Here is a 16,708-nt window from a genome sequence, read left to right on the forward strand (position 1 = left end):
CGCCTAGGGTGGACCCTACAAGGCCCCCTCGCTAAATCTCTCAACCGAACAGCAGCCACTAGCTGCCCTCTCTCCAGAACGACAGAAGAAGACACCACTCTCCTGCAGCATGTCGAGAGGCTATGGACACTAGAGACAATGCCCTTTAAGAACGAAAAGAAAGATATTTGTTCTAAAGAAGACATTTACGCCATCAACCTACTCGAGCAAGGGACAAAGAGAGTCACAGTCGGCGGAGTGATGAGATACGCAACTCCACTCCTGAGGCGAGAGGGAATGCCCACCTTTCACGCAAAGAAAGACGCCACGGAGCGCTATCTATTGAACACAGAGCGGCGCCTAGCCAAAGACCCCGCTCAAGAGAGTGTGTACCGCGCTGAGATTGAGAAGCTAATCACAGCGGGACACGTGACAAATATTGACATTAAAGAGGCCGATCAGACGACCGAATCATGGTACGAGCCGCATCACAAGGTCCACCACAACGGCAAGGATCGCATTGTGTTTAACTGCAGCTACCAGATCGGATCCCAAAATCTGAATAAAGAGCTCTTGCCCGGCCCCACACTCGGCCCCTCCCTACTAGGCGTGCTACTGCGCTTCCGCCAGGACAAGGTGGCTATCAGCGGGGATATCAAAGGGATGTTCCTGCAGGTGAGACTAGTGGAGGAGCACAAGCCCCTGCTGCGGTTCCTATGGAGAGAGAGGATCGGAGATGAGAACCCAGCCATCTACCAGTGGGAAGTACTCCCCTTCGGAACCACATGCAGCCCGTGCTGTGCTACATTTGCACTACAGAAACACGTCGCAGAGGACCCAGCAGCAGATGAAGAGGTCCGACACAGTGTGAAGAACAGTTTCTACGTGGACAACTGTTTACAAAGCGTTTCGACTCAAGAAGAAGCCGAGGCTCTCCTAATCAAGCTACGCGCCTCCCTGATCAAAGGCGGCTTTGATCTCAGGCAGTGGGCCAGCAGTGACCCGCACGTATTGCACAGCCTCTCCCCCGCGGACAGGGCTGCCAGCAGCGAGACCTGGATGGCGACCATCCCAGGAGAAGCCCAAGAAATGACACTAGGACTAGTCTGGCGCTTCAAAACAGACTCGCTCCACTATAGACACAAACCCCTGACTCCAGAGCAGGGAAGGTCGACGGCGACACCGACCACCAGACGGAGTGTGTACAGAACACTCGCCAGACAATATGACCCGTTGGGATGTATTCTACCTTACACCACCAGGGCAAAGATGATTGTACGAGCACTATGGGACAAGGACCAGGGCTGGGACGACCCCATACCCGCACACCTTGCCTCAACATGGAGAGAGTGGGAGACGGAACTCCGCTCACTCCCAGGCGTCAATATACGCCGCAGCTACTTCCCATCCACAGTGAGGCCAGAGACATGCAAGATTGATCTACACGTCTTCAGCGACGCCTCCGAAGTAGCCTATGGATCGGTGGCCTACTTGCGTGCCCAAGAGAAGGGAGGAAAGATACACACTGCTTTCATCCTGGCTCGCTCAAGAATAGCCCCACGAAAGCAACAATCTATCCCGCGTCTAGAGCTCTGCGCAGCCCTAGCAGGAGCGCATCTAGCCACGTTAATCCAACGTGAACTCACCATTCCGGTGCACAGAACAATCTTGTGGTCAGATTCCACGACAGTACTCACATGGATCAAGTCTGATTCATGCAGATACAAAGTCTTCGTGGGAGTCAGAGTCACCGAGATTCAAGAGTTAACAGAAGCAGCGAGCTGGCGGTATGTGGACACCAAACACAACCCAGCTGACGTCATCACCCGGGGAATGTCTCTGGATGACCTCACCCGTCGCAACATCTACAGTGACGGACCAGAATTCCTCAAGCTCCCCGAAGAAGAGTGGCCTACGCCCACCCCACGGGAAGCAAGTAACGAGGAGGCTGAGAACAAGAAACCTATGTTCTGTGGACTGAGCACAGTTGCCTCCACAGACCCCAACATAGATGACTGCATTACCCTAGAGAGTGCGCAGCAAAAGACATTCCTGTGGCACCACCCAGAGATTCAGTCCACCACTGACATTTCAGCAGCTGACTACGAAGAAGCAGAACTTCTTCTACTACAACGAGCCCAGAGAGACTCGTTCCCCGATGAGCTAGACTGTCTACAGGGAGGAAAGCCCGTCCCATCAGACAGCAGACTGCTCCACCTGGCACCCGAGAGTGACGCCCATAATCTCATCAGAGTGGGTGGTCGCCTGCGGAGAGCCCCCGATCTACCGGATGACATTAAGTACCCGATCGTCTTGAACAGCCGACACAAGGTCACAGAGCTGATCATAAAGAAATACGACGAGGATGTACACCACGCAGGAGCAGAGAGAGTCTTCGCGGAGATCAGACGTCGCTATTGGATACTTCAAGGAAGAGAAGCGGTGCGACGCTTCCAGCTAACCTGTCTAGACTGCCGAAAGTGGCGCGCGCAGCCCAGCATACCACGGATGGCTGACCTACCCCCCTGTCGCCTCCGACTCGGCGACAAGCCATTCCACTCCACAGGCATGGACTGTTTTGGCCCGTTGTATATAAAGAGAGGAAGAGGAACCGAGAAGCGGTGGGGTATTGTATTCAAATGCATGACCACCAGAGCGATACATATCGAGCTCCTTCCGACCATGAGCACAGACTCATTCCGTATGGCCTTCCGAAGATTCACATCACGGAAAGGAAAACCGTCTACATTGTTGTCTGATCACGGGACAAACTTCAAAGGCGGAGAAAGAGAGCTGAGAGAGAGCTTCCAAGCTATGGGCCCAGAACTTAAGACCCACCTAGCTCCATCCCAGATTGACTTCCAGTTTTTTAGTTTAATCCCCCGAACGCACCCCACTTCGGTGGAACCTGGGAACGAGAAGTACGTTCTATAAAGACAGCCCTGTACGCCGTGCTTGGGGCCCAGACTGTGGCGGAAGAAGTCCTAATGACAGTCCTCACGGAGATCGAGGGAGTATTGAACTCAAAGCCCCTCGGTTACGTCTCCAGTGATGTAGCAGATGTCGACCCAGTCACCCCCAACACACTCTTAATGGGGCGGCTGGACCCCGCGCTACCCCAGACAATGTACAGGCCTGAAGAAGCGAACGGCCGAAGAATGTGGAGGTACAGTCAAGTACTAGCTGACAAGTTTTGGAGCAGCTTCCTACTCCACTACCTACCGTCTCTACAGACCCGCCAGAAGTGGGTAAAAGAGAGAGACAATTTGACAGAAGGAACAGTCGTCATGATTATCGACCAGTCACTACCCAGAGCTATGTGGCCGGCTGGCCGCGTAAGCAAAGTGATCACCGGTGCCGATGGCAAGGTCCGAGCAGCTGAAGTACTCATCCAAGGGCGAACTTACACACGACCCGTGGCGAGGCTAATAGAACTGCCCCGACTCCCAGATACTATCGATGATGACCATGACCCCATGACTTTGTGAGCTGACTGACCCTTACAGCGGACCTTGAGTGGTAGACAGTGCGGTTAATCTGTCTCTGCTTAGCTAATTAGGTGGGACTAATTAGGGGGCGGCTGTTGTGAAGGATCAGATTAAACCGAATATATATATTTATTTATATATATATATTTAAATAGTATTTGTATATCGTTTGATATCCCCTGTATATTCCTTGTACAATATGCACTGAATATCCCTTTAGTCTACTAAACAGCCCATAATAGTTTCATTCTACCATTGGACGAGAACCTGGCGCCAGCAGCCATACCCCTAGGTTCAAGTTCAATCGTGCCGCCCAACATGTCGTGGCAAGCCCGGTTCCGCGTAGGAATACGTCTGGCGAAATACGAATGGTACTATTTGTTCACAGCGCATATATATGGCGCAAGTAAAGTAGAACTTTCTTTTAGTCCATTAGTTCTTTACCCTCCAACCGAGTAACAGACGCGAAGCCTCACCCACGACGCACGTGTGGTGCAGTAAGGCCTACTTGGCCTCAGAATAGGCATTGAGATATTGTGTGGATTAATAGTTGAATTGTCATAGTTTGGCACTATACCGTCGAGTTGGACGTATTCTATTAAGCTAATAATAGTCTATTTATGTATGGTGCATCGTCGGTTAGAGTTATAAAGTGAGCAGCACCCCCATCGTTCCTGACGTTATCTGGAGTCTTAACCAGGCTGGGCAGACCACTAGTGGTGCTTGCATCCGAGGAGCTCCGGGCCAGGACGAGGAGACCTGTACATTGGATTACTTTACCCGGACGACGGCGAGCCTTCCACGGCTTGGATTATGCTTTGGGTGCTTTGATTATTCCATGGATAACGGCCAACACTGCTGAGTGTTGGAACTACCCCCCGGAGAGGAGTCCAGGTGAGACGGCGCTCTACACCAGTGAGGTCGCCTCACGTCTCTCCGTTGTGGACCGGCAGCTACCGTCCACCAGAGGGTCCAGCTGTATTCATCTGCGGACCGAGGTTCTGTGGGCACCGTGTTCAAGACTTTGAATTCTCCCAAGAAATCGTCGGCCAGATGGGATACCGCCAGCGGCTTTTCTAACCCCCCCCTCCTACTGTCTTACAACCAGCGGGACCCCCCCCCCCCCCTTAGTGTATCCAGCTATAATCATTTAAGTACCATCGCTATAGTTCCCTAAAGAACCGGGTTGTATACTTACTCCCTGCGTAACCAGAGATTGGACATTCAATGTTGATTTACCTACGAATACTCATTTGCCATACAAGTGCATTTCAAATCATAAGTGTAAACAAGTGAACGTTGTATATACCTTTTGCTATATTAAATATTCGATTTGTACATTTGTGTGGACTTCGTTTCATCAGGTGGGAAAGTGTTCATCATATCTATATCATGTACTGGATGGCCAGAAGTTAAAGTACAAGAGGTAGTGGTTTAATAATACCATACTTAACAATACAGTCAGGGAATTGTACCCCTCAGTTACAAATAGAGATGTAAGATGCTTGGGTATTAACTCATTCAGCACCAGTCAAGAGAAAAGTCGGGTTAACTCACCAACCGTTCAGCGCCAATCACGAGAAAACTCTGGTTTTAATCGTTATTTCTTTTATTAGCTATATCCATTCATTTTTCATCTATCCAGCCTGATGTTATCATTGGGAATGGGTCTGAGCTAGCAAAAGGGCAAATACCGCCGCCTACCAGAGTGCAATACCTTCCAGCCGGTATTGCACTCTATTAGAAATGGTGTAGTTTCTTTTCTGGGCCGATCTGAGCCGCACGGGTGGGGTTTAAATACTCCGGCAGGACTAGCGTTTACAACGTTACATCTGCGATGCTGCCCCCCCCCCCCCCCCCTTCATATGCAATGCCGGGCAATGTGGGACGGACCTCCACGAGCAGTATTTGGAATGGCGATCAGATAATTGGATTATTTCTTTTGCATTACATCAGATACCAGGTAAGGAAATCTTGCGTTGATCTGATATTTCTTTCTACCGCGATCGAAGCTGTGTGTGTGTGTGGCTGTGTGCCGTTGGGTGCAGGGGGGGGGGGGGGGGGGGGGGGAGCGCCGCGCTACGAGGGCCATTTCATCTATGCACGAGGAAGGATAATAATGATAATCTAGCGTTGATTTCAGGAAGATTCGATAATCGGGCGAAAAATGACAACGTGTTTAGTGTATTCCACTAAAGGGCTATCACAAACTATACTCATATTCAAAATGGTATAAAACCGAAATGTACGGATGAAAAAACAATCTGTTTTTTGCACGTTGACTGGAAGCAACTCACTGACAATCGACGGGTGTATTAGACCCATAGCTATAATATAAGATATATTTTAACTTTTAAGCACTCGCAAATCTCGCAGTCTCCCCATTGATTAAAGCGATGGCGTTCTAGCGCCCCCTGGCTCATTAAGCGATGGCGCTGGATGAGTTAAGAGCATTTGCCCTGAAGACTTTGCTCCAATTAACCAGATTACCCTTTCATTGCCACACGACAAAGGGTTAACCCTTTCACAACCACACTACAGAAGTTTAAACCCTTTCACTACCACACTACAGACGGTTAACCATCTGTAGTGTGGTATAGTGAAAGGTTAACCGTCTGTAGTGTGGTAGTGTTTCAAGTTTCAAGTTTCTTTAATAGTTGTCATACAGAAGTACAGAATACTTTTATACAAAATGCTTCGTACTGTTACGCTCCAGAGACTGTGCTAGACAAGATAAGTATGAAATAAAATAGTATAGCATGTAAAATAGAAGTAAAAATAGAGGTCACAGTGTTCAGTATAGACATATGTACAATGTTCGATGCAGAATAGAAGTAACTGAGTTACCATACAATATACTATGCAATGTACTAATATACAATACTATATAGTGCAGAGCAGATATGGGATGAGGTACAATTTAGGTACAATTTACAGTAAGGTGTACGAGTTGTAGTGCAAATCCTTTACCAATAAATATAAAGTGTAAAGTGTGTTTAGGTGATCTAAAGTGTGGAGAGTGGGTGCTGCAGTATGTTGTTTGTTTAAGTGAGTGTGTGCGTGTGGGTGTGTGTGCTGTGTGCATTTGATGGTTGTTGCATAGTGTTTATTGTTCGTTGAGCAGCCTGATGGCCTGGGGATAGAAGCTTCTTCTGAGTCTTTCTGTGCTCGCCTTAAGACTCCGGTATCGCTTGCCTGACCGCAGCAGTTCAAAGAGGCAGTTGTTCGGGTGGCTGGAGTCCTTGATGATTCTCTTAGCCTTACCCCTGCACCGCTTGTTGTAAATGTTCTGGAGGGTGGGAAGCCCCCCTCCAATTGTGCGTTCGGCTGAACGTGTCACTCTTTGTAGTCTGCTACGGCCTTGTGCAGTGCTATTCCCAAACCAGGAGGTGATGTTGCCAGTCAGGATGCTCTCTATTGTACATGAGTAGAAGTTCTTAAGGATCTTCTGACTGACTTGGAACTTCCTTAGGCGCCTGAGGAAGTAGAGGCGTTGAAAGGTTAACCTTCTGTAGTGGGATAGTGACAGGTTAACCGTCTGTAGTGTGGTAGTGAAAGGTTAACCTTCTGTAGTGTGGTAGTGAAAGGTTAACCTTCTGTAGTGTGGTAGTGAAAGGTTAACCTTCTGTAGTGTGGTAGTGAAAGGTTAACCGTCTGTAGTGTGGTAGTGAAAGGTTAACCTTCTGTAGTGTGGTAGTGAAAGGTTAACCTTCTGTAGTGTGGTAGTGAAAGGTTAACCTTCTGTAGTGTGGTAGTGAAAGGTTAACCTTCTGTAGTGTGGTAGTGAAAGGTTAACCTTCTGTAGTGTGGTAGTGAAAGGTTAACCTTCTGTAGTGTGGTAGTGAAAGGGTTCAGTAGTAGTCAGTTTGTACTTAACGTTCAAGTATGGATTTGTCTTAATATACCTTTTTATTTAATTTTGTCTTTGGTTTGTGTGTGTTTTGTTGTATCGTCTTTGGTGTGTCTGTGTGTTCTCCAGTAATAAGAGCAGTCTGGAGAGCCTCTCTCGCCTGGTGGTCCACCCGCACCAAGGCTCCATCTACTCCGCCTGCTTCTCCCACGACGGGGCAAAGATCGCCTCCTGTGGAGCCAGCAAGACGCTAAGGGTAAAACAACACTGTGTGTTGTGTGTGCGTGTGTGCGTGCGTGCTAGGCTATAGTGCCAAGTTTTTCAATGACCAAGTGACTGACTTGTGACTGTAGTTAACCCTTTCACTGCCACACGACAGCCGGTTAACCCTAAGTAACACGGATGCGGAGCTAATGATGCAAATGATGGAGCATCGCTGTCGGTTGTGTGATAGTAAAGGGTTAACCTTCTGTCGTGTGGCAGTGAAAGGGTTAACCGCGGTCAAAATCATCTGGCCGCCATAACTGTTGTCGCTCCTCCTCTCTACGAGAGCAGAAAGCGGTTAAGTGCCTTGCTCACTTCCCCCCCACACAGATTTGACTTGCAGTTCCAGGGATCGAACTGGCGGCCTTCCCGCTTCGCTTAACCTTCACCCTGCTGCACCCTGCCCCATAAGCTCTAAGTCTCTCTGTGTGTGTGTCTCTCTGTGTGTGTGTGTGTGTGTCTCTGTGTGTGTCTCTGTGTGTGTGTCTCTCTGTGTGTGTACGTGTGTCTCTCTGTGTGTGTCTCTCTCTCTCTCCGTGTGTGTGTGTGTCTCTGTGTGTCTGTGTCTCTCTGTGTGTGTGTGTGTGTTTCTCTGTGTGTGTCTCTCTCTGTGTGTGTGTGTGTGTGTGTGTGTGTGTGTGTGTGTGTGTGTGTGTGTGTGTGTGTGTGTGTGTGTGTGTGTCTCTCTGTGTGTGTCTCTCTCTCTGTGTGTGTGTGTGTCTCTCTCTGTGTGTGTGTGTGCCTCTCTGTGTGTGTGTGTGTGTCTCTCTCTGTGTGTGTGTGTGTGTGTGTGTGTGTCTCGCTGTGTGTGTGTCTCTCTCTCTGTGTGTGTCTCTCTCTCTGTGTGTGTGTGTGTGTGTGTGTGTCTCGCTGTGTGTGTGTCTCTCTCTCTCTGTGTGTGTCTCTCTGTGTGTGTGTGGGTGTTAATTGTGTAATCAGGTGTTTAAAAGCACATCAGGAGAGAAGCTGCTGGAGATCCAGGCCCACGACGACGAGGTGCTCTGCTGTGCCTTCTCCCCTGACGACCGTCTCCTAGCAACCTGCTCCAGTGACCGGAAGGTCAAGGTATAGCATCTGCCTGTCGGCTCACAAGCACTATTTTGAAAGGAGATGTCATGTTTTTCATAGCTTTCGAGTGTAAACAAAGTCATCGGACCAGTAGTGATCGGTGTCTAACGTTGGCTTAACCCTTTCACTACCATACCACAAAAGGTTAACCCTTTACTATCACACTACAGACGGTTAACATTTGGTAGTACGGCAGTGAAAGGGTTAACCTGTGCTGGCAGGTTGCTGTCATATTTTCGGTGTCAGGCTCATTTACTCCCATTCATATCTCCTGAAACTCCTAAAAAAAACTTAATTTGCCATCACAACTCTGATAACAATATCACAAAAAAATTGTGTTTTACACATCTTTATGTCATGGTATGTTTCAGCGTTTTTCCAAAAAGGAGTGGGAGGAATCTCAGAGAGGCGCACGTTCATTCTCTTGCGTACGGTACGCTTTTACCGCTTCTCGGTCTCAGAAAACCAACTCAAATAAGATGTCATTCTTTTCAGAATTTCATTGGCTACACAAACGGTCAATAATTGTCACCATCGGTGGTGATTTGTCCGCTCATTTAGAGGCGGTCACTTTTTCTAAACTGATGCTCATTGGCTGTTTGGTCTTATAACCCGAGATTGGAAGCACGTAAAGGTGCTCCCATAGTCGAGCGGACTGTACACGGAGCGGACTCAAAGCGGACCCAAAGCGGACTCAAGTGCGAAGCTCCAATTTTCTAATGTGCGGACGTCCGCGCCGCTCACTTGGTGTCACACAAAACGCTGCTCGGCGTTTTGGTTGACATCGACCTGCATTTAATGTGACGCTGATCTGCATTTTACTCTGACCACTCGCTTTTTCACTCGCAAAAGAGAATGGCTTTTCTAAATGAAGTGTGTAAAACTGCCAGTTTTATTATCGAAATATTGGAAACGGAGATAACATACTCTTTATTTTGACATCGGATGACGATGACATGACAGAAGTTGAACAGCGTGGGAACATTTTTGTAAACTGGCGCGAGACATGTAGGAAATTGGTCCGCGGAGGTACGCTCGACTATGAAAGCTCAAAGAGTCCACGCGGACCTCGCAGAGTCCAGTCCGCTCGACCATGGGAGCACCTTAATAATTAGGTCAAGCAAGTGTGTTAATCGGTGGCTATTTTAGCTTTCAACCGATGTGTTGGGTGAGAGACAATAACACAACGTGATGGCGACAGACAGCTGTAAATGTGTTGCGACAGGCCTTTGGAACTTTTAAGAGGTTAAACAAAACCCAAACCAAGAGAGGAATTTTACAGTTCATATTTAAAATCTTCCATGTGTTCACTTCAATTCAAAATGTAAATATAAATTGTGGTTAATTTCTTTTGATCATTTAGCATTGACAATTATTTGTTTACATAATTTGATAGGACAGCCTTTCCGATAGCAAGGAATTCCCCTAAATATTCAGTGAATTGACCGCCTATCCTTGTGTGCACGTGTGTATGTGCTGTGTATGTTTGGCCTGTGTGATAATGATTCAGATGTGTTCTGTAACATCTCACCCCTGACGTTGTGGTGGTTAATGAGAGTAGTAGAGAGGTGTTTATTCTAGAGGTTGGCTGTACCTTCGACCACAGCCTGGAGGAAGCCTTTTTAACCAAGTTGCTGATATATCAGCAGCTCAAGCTGAACATCTCACAACTAGGCTACAAGTGTCAAGTTTTAGTTTTAATTTTTGGCAGCCTGGGTCAATTGGGTCATGTTCACAAGCTGGTGGTTAGGGGCCTTCAGATGGATCTAATAACAGTCAATTGTCAGTGAGTTTCTTCCGGTCAACATCCATACATTCCCATTTTATACCGTGATGAATATGAGTATAGTTTTAGAGTGATTCTGTGTAATCCCGGGAAATGACGCCAAACAGCGGTTTACTGCATTTCATTATAAACCGTGCCATTTCTCGCCTGGATCAATAATCAATCTGAAATCAACGCTAGATTATCGGTATTATGTTTCATCATGCATGTAAGAAAGGGTGGGGGGAGGTTGTTTTTCTATGCTTCGATCGCCACCAACGGAATACGCTACACAGTACATTACAGACACAAGCTCCGATCGCGGGGAAAAAATTATCGGATCAACACAAGATTGATAACATATAGTCCTTCCTTACCTTGTCTATGATCTTTATTATCTGATCGCCATTCCAAATACTGATCGCGATCGTGTTTCCAACGTAATCCAGCATTGAACATGAACGGGGGGCGGGGACCCTCGTCGATGCCATCCCTATAAGCGCTTGTCTTGCCGGAGTATTTAGACCCCGCCCGCACGCCGCAGCTCGGCCCAGAAAACAAACCACATCATTTCAAATGGAGTGCAATAGCGGCCGCAAGGCGTTAGGCGGCGGTATTGGCCGTTTGCGATCTCAGACCCATTCCCAATGATAACATCAGGCTGGATGGATGAATTATGAATGGATATAGCGAATAAAAGAAATAACGATTAAAACCCGACTTTTCTCGGGTTTGGCGCTCAAGCGATGGCGAGTTAACCCGACTTATCCCGGGTTTGGCGTCCAATGTGTTAATGTACTCTGTATTTATGTGGACATAAATAAAGCATCTAAAATGTGTCTAGGTGTGGAATGCAGAGCGAGGTAGCCTGCTGAGGGTGTTCGAGGAGGAGCACGAAGAGCAGGTCAACCACTGTCAGTTCACCAACACCACGAGACGCCTCCTACTGGCCACCTGCTCCAATGACAAGTTCATGAACGCCAAGGTGAAAAAACTAGAGATAAATATTGTGTGTATATGTGTGTGGATTGTATATGTGCCAATGGGCATGCTCTTAACCATATGTTCATATATTCTCTCTCTCTCTCTCTCTCTCTCTCTCTCTCTCTCTCTCTCTCTCTCTCTCTCTCTCTCCTCTCTCCTCTCTCCTCTCTCTCTATCTCTAGTTGTGGAACCTGAACAAGCCGTCCTCCCAGAACACAATGTTTGGTCACTTTGAGCCGGTCAACCACTGCTGTTTTTCCCCAGACGACACGTACCTCTCTACCTCTTCTAGTGACGGCACTCTCAAGGTGTCTCTCTCTCTCTTATATTTTGTATTTGTAGAAGAGTTGTTTTGCTATTTTTTTTTGTAAATTTAAAAGACCAGGCTTATTTATATTGATTCGAATCGATTACACTTTTTTTGCATTTACTTTGTGTGTCCAGCTGTTTGAGGTGTCGTCGGCCAACGAGTGGAAGACCATCGAGCTGAAGGGTCTGTTCCCGGAGAGCGACGACGAGACGGAGGTCCACGTCAAGTGTAGCACCTGGTCCGCCGACGGAAAACGTGTCATCTGTGCAGCCAGGAACGCTGTCTTTGTGAGTGCTGTAGCCAGGAACGCTGTCTTTGTGAGTGTCATCTGTGTAGCCAGGAACGCTGTCTTTGTGAGTGTCATCTGTGTAGCCAGGAACGCTGTCTTTGTGAGTGTCATCTGTGTAGCCAGGAACGCTGTCTTTGTGAGTGCTGTAGCCAGGAACGCTGTCTTTGTGAGTGTCATCTGTGCAGCCAGGAACGCTGTCTTTGTGAGTGTCATCTGTGCAGCCAGGAACGCTGTCTTTGTGAGTGTCATCTGTGCAGCCAGGAACGCTGTCTTTGTGAGTGTCATCTGTGTAGCCAGGAACGCTGTCTTTGTGAGTGTCATCTGTGCAGCCAGGAACGCTGTCTTTGTGAGTGTCATCTGTGCAGCCAGGAACGCTGTCTTTGTGAGTGTCATCTGTGCAGCCAGGAACGCTGTCTTTGTGAGTGCCGTGGTCGCATTCCCTACCATACCAGTATGTGTGCACTTAACGTGCGAGAGGTTGTGTTGGATCTCTTCAGTAGGTGAACGTGGTACATTAGTACTGGTGTAAGTTTCGTGGGAGTTCATAGATTGAGTGTGAATGATTGTATTAGGTGTTTTGTTTGTGTTTATTTATTTATTTATTTTATGTCTCTGTCTTATCACATTTGCCTCCATGTACTTCGTAAATCAATAACACCTACAGATGCCAAATTTGACACCCAACTACATCTCCCCGGTCCACCCTGCTTGTCCCTACGTCGTCGTACTGAAGTGGGAAGACGAGAAAGACCGCTCAGCAGTAGGGGGTTGGGTACCGTTCACATGTGAACCGATACCGGTACCTTTTTTCGGCACTTTAGTCTCTAAAAATGTTATCTACCTACCTCAGTTGGTAGATTAAACCTTCAAATGTGAACGGTACCCGACCCTAACGCCGATGCTCATCCAGCTAGCATTTAAATCTAGCTTTTTATGCTTTTATCCTCCTTTACCCACCTTTTGGCTGTCGACCCCTTGTTTCCGAACAAGAACACACCGTGTTCATAGACGTGAACGCGTGGCATTGCCAAGGCTACGAGCTCCGTCTAACAACACGACGGTGTATAACATCAGGCGCGTGTCTCTGAACGACAGCTGTTCTCCCTGTCGACCGCAGGTGTTTGAGGTGGAGACGGCAGCCCTGTTGCTGGAGATCAAGACCAGCCGTCTGAGTACGGTGCAGTACTGTCACGCCTGTCCCACCAGCAGCCTGCTGGCCATCGCCCTCTCACACTACGCCGTGGAGGTACACACACACACACACACACACACACACACACACACACACACACACACACACACACACACACACACACAGACACAGACACAGACACATACACATACACATACACATACACATACACACACATACACATACACATACACACCTACACACCTACACACACACACACACAGCTTCCATATTTAATGTTGAGATCCGTTTGAAGTCTCTAGTATGGCGTTTCCCACTTTTATAGTTATTTAAGCATTACATCACGCGCAGGAGTGCGTTATGAGAATTAGAGCATGCCTAGTGGTCGTTAGACCCCCCCCTAGGCATGCTCTAATTCTCATAACGCACGACTGCGCGTGGTGTAATGGCTTTTATACAATTGGCGCATTCATCCAACCTTATTGCTATACTTTTTTTTATACTTTTATACTTTTTTTTTTGAACCTACTTTCTATAGAAGCATCTAAGAATGAAGTGAGCGTGTGTTATTGGAATGATTGATTGATTGATTTAAATTTTTATTAATGTCCGCCTTGTTTTGAACTGGTTATGCTTAGAGTTTGGAATCAGGGCTGGTGGTCTATCGCCCTGCTCTAAAGATAAACTCTAAGCATAACCCACTTCGAAAGAGGGCCTAAGCATAACCAGTTCGAAACAAGGCGGACATTAATAAAATGTTCAATCAATCAAAACTCGAACTGGCGGAGTGATTGTAATTCGGTTGTGGGCGGTTCTGGGATCACGAGCGTCTGTTATGAGAAATAACCACGTCTAACTTGACTGTTTCAGAATCAATACATTTGCATGCCATTGTATAAGTGCTGTCGTTAAAGGAACAACTTTTTGTGAAATTCGTTTATTTGCCATCTACCCTGGAGTTAGACAAGCAGATACATACCCTTTTCTTCTCTGTGCATGCATTAGGCTTAGGGAACAGCCGCACCGTTAGCCTAGCTTAGCGTCATTCACTGGAAGTAGGTGTGCCAGTGTAGCCTAGTTCCCAACAGTCACGAAATACACTCCAAATACAACTCCAAAACCTTCCTGTAAACATGTTGTGACCTGTGTATTTACCACGTGGAGAAATACAAAAAAAGAATTATACCTATTTATGCTTTTATAAATGCTTTTATATTCTGTTCTCAAATATATTTCACAGATTATATTGTTCCCCTAATGTTGTGTGTGTGTCTGTGTGTGTGCCTAGCTGTGGGACATAGAAGCCAATAAGAAGATGGCTGACTGTAGTGGTCACCTGAGTTGGGTCCACGGTCTTCAGTTTTCCCCCGACGGCTCCCAGCTGCTGTCCTGCTCCGACGACCACACTGTGCGGGTAGGAGACGTCTGTGTGTGTGTGTGTGTGTGTCTGTGTGTGTGTGCGCGGGGGGGGGGGGGGGGGGTGAAAAAATAACGCACATCCTCCGTTCCTTGGTGCTGAGCCAAACTGTAAAAACAGTAGTACATGAAACAGTGGCTAGGACCTGGACCGGGTCCAAAGAAAGTACTTTACACACTGATGCCTATCTATAGATGCAACAAATCATATCCAATACTGTGTTTACGGTAATATATATATATTTCTCAAAAAAATCTTTAAAAAAAAGAATGTCGATTGGTAAAAGATAAATTGTTACTAAATCATGTCTAAAATGTATAAAAAAATCATGCAAGTCTTGGTACCGCCTCTGATCACCAGGTGGGGCTGCTAGCTAATTTATTCATTTAATTTCCTGTATAAAAAAGATGCAATTTTCTGTTGTGTTCATACTTGAAAAAGACCAGAAGGGTCGAAACGTTGTATCTGCTATTTTTTGTCACAATTAAAACACCTTGGAGCATCAAAAGGGAGATGCGAGCCCCGCTTTGTGTCACAAGTGTAACAACACATGGCTTGTGTGTATGTGTATGTCTGTGCATCCACCCCGCGCGCATGTGTGCATTAATCTCTATCAGTGAGTGCAGATGCTCCCGCCATTGTCCTAATTAGTTGTTGTGATTGCTACGATCAGAAATGAGTTTGACATTGAACATCATGAGTTGGTCTGATCGAGAGAGACGTGTCTGGTGTCCCTCGACCATCTGTTATGCGTCGGTCCCTGAGGAGCATGGTTCGGAAGCAGGACAGGATGGCACACATCTAGTTGCATTTAAGAGCAAAGATTTACAGTATGTTGAACAACTCCTGCGTGCGTGAATGTATTGTCGGTTTACCCGTCTCATTTACATTTACATTTAGTCATATAGCTGACGCTTTTATCCAAAGCGACTTACAAGTTCTGTACGACAAGTCATCAGGAAGGGCACAACTCTATCAGCTGAGTAACAATGTTCATCAAAGTGTTGAGTGCTACAGTGTAGGTTAGTTTATTAGGACAAGTGCATGACAGTAAGGTTAGTTAGGGTTAGATAAAAAAAAAAAGTCTCCCGTTAATGTGACTTTTGTAACGTTTTCACGATGGAAAAGGGAATTGGATTAAGAACGGCAATCTTGGATGGTAACCACCATCAAGGCACAGATCATATTGGATCCACGTTTAAATATCAGGCTTGTTTTTACAATGCTTCATTGTAGAATATGCCCTTTAAAAAAAAGAAATAGTGCTTAGAAAACTACTTGAAAGTCCTTGAATTTCATTTTGCAATGTCTGTGGGAACCCTGTTAACAGAGCCTGTCTCCTTCCACCTATCTCTCTCTCCATCTAGCTATGGGAGACCAAGAAGGTCCATACCTCCTCTGCCGTCTCCCTGAAGAGGGACTCTGACGTGCTCTTCAACGACCAGGACATCACTGTGGTGGCTGCGGACAACTGTAACAGACTGCAGGTGGGATGAGGGGAGAGATGTTGAGAGAGGGAGGGAATGACAGAGAGGCGGATGGTGGGATGAGGGGAGGGAGAGAGATGTTGAGAGAGGGAGGGAATGACAGAGAGACGGATGGTGGGATGAGGGGAGGGAGAGAGATGTTGTGAGAGGGAGGGAATGACAGAGAGACGGATGAGGGGAGGGAGAGAGATGTTGAGAGAGGGAGGGAATGACAGAGGGATGGATGGTGGGATGAGGGGAGGGAGAGAGATGTTGAGAGAGGGAGGGAATGACAGAGGGATGGATGGTGGGATGAGGGGAGGGAGAGAGATGTTGAGAGAGGGAGGGAATGACAGAGGGATGGATGGTGGGATGAGGGGAGGGCGAGAGATGTTGTGAGAGGGAGGGAATGACAGAGACGGATGGTGGGATGAGGGGAGGGAGAGAGGGAGGGAATGACAGAGAGACGGATGGTGGGATGAGGGGAGGGAGAGAGGGAGGGAATGACAGAAGGACGGATGGTTGGATGAGGGGAGGGAGAGAGAGATGTTGTGAGAGGGAGGGAATGCCAGAGACGGATGGTGGGATGAGGGGAGGGAGGGATGGAGAGAGAGGGAGATGAGAGGTGGGGTGATGTCTGTCTGGTCAGCTGGCCAGCTGTGTGCGACAGACACC

General features: G+C 47.4%; 1 protein-coding gene across 1 annotated transcript in view; it reads left to right on the forward strand.

Moving 5' to 3' along the window:
- apaf1 (apoptotic peptidase activating factor 1) overlaps positions 1 to 16,708 on the forward strand; it is a gene marked incomplete at its 3' end in the record, with an annotated part of 195,041 nt that overhangs the window by 75,819 nt on the left and 102,514 nt on the right. The window contains exons 13-20 of the mRNA XM_084331049.1: positions 7,447 to 7,573; positions 8,521 to 8,646; positions 11,259 to 11,399; positions 11,581 to 11,706; positions 11,843 to 11,995; positions 13,115 to 13,243; positions 14,439 to 14,564; positions 15,935 to 16,054. Coding sequence (XP_084187175.1) covers positions 7,447 to 7,573; positions 8,521 to 8,646; positions 11,259 to 11,399; positions 11,581 to 11,706; positions 11,843 to 11,995; positions 13,115 to 13,243; positions 14,439 to 14,564; positions 15,935 to 16,054 — 1,048 coding nt within the window. The remainder of the gene's footprint in view (positions 1 to 7,446; positions 7,574 to 8,520; positions 8,647 to 11,258; positions 11,400 to 11,580; positions 11,707 to 11,842; positions 11,996 to 13,114; positions 13,244 to 14,438; positions 14,565 to 15,934; positions 16,055 to 16,708) is intronic.

The sequence above is a fragment of the Notolepis coatsorum genome (assembly GCF_963971535.1).
Source record: "Notolepis coatsorum genome assembly, chromosome: 15".
NCBI classification, from domain to species: domain Eukaryota; kingdom Metazoa; phylum Chordata; class Actinopteri; order Aulopiformes; family Paralepididae; genus Notolepis; species Notolepis coatsorum.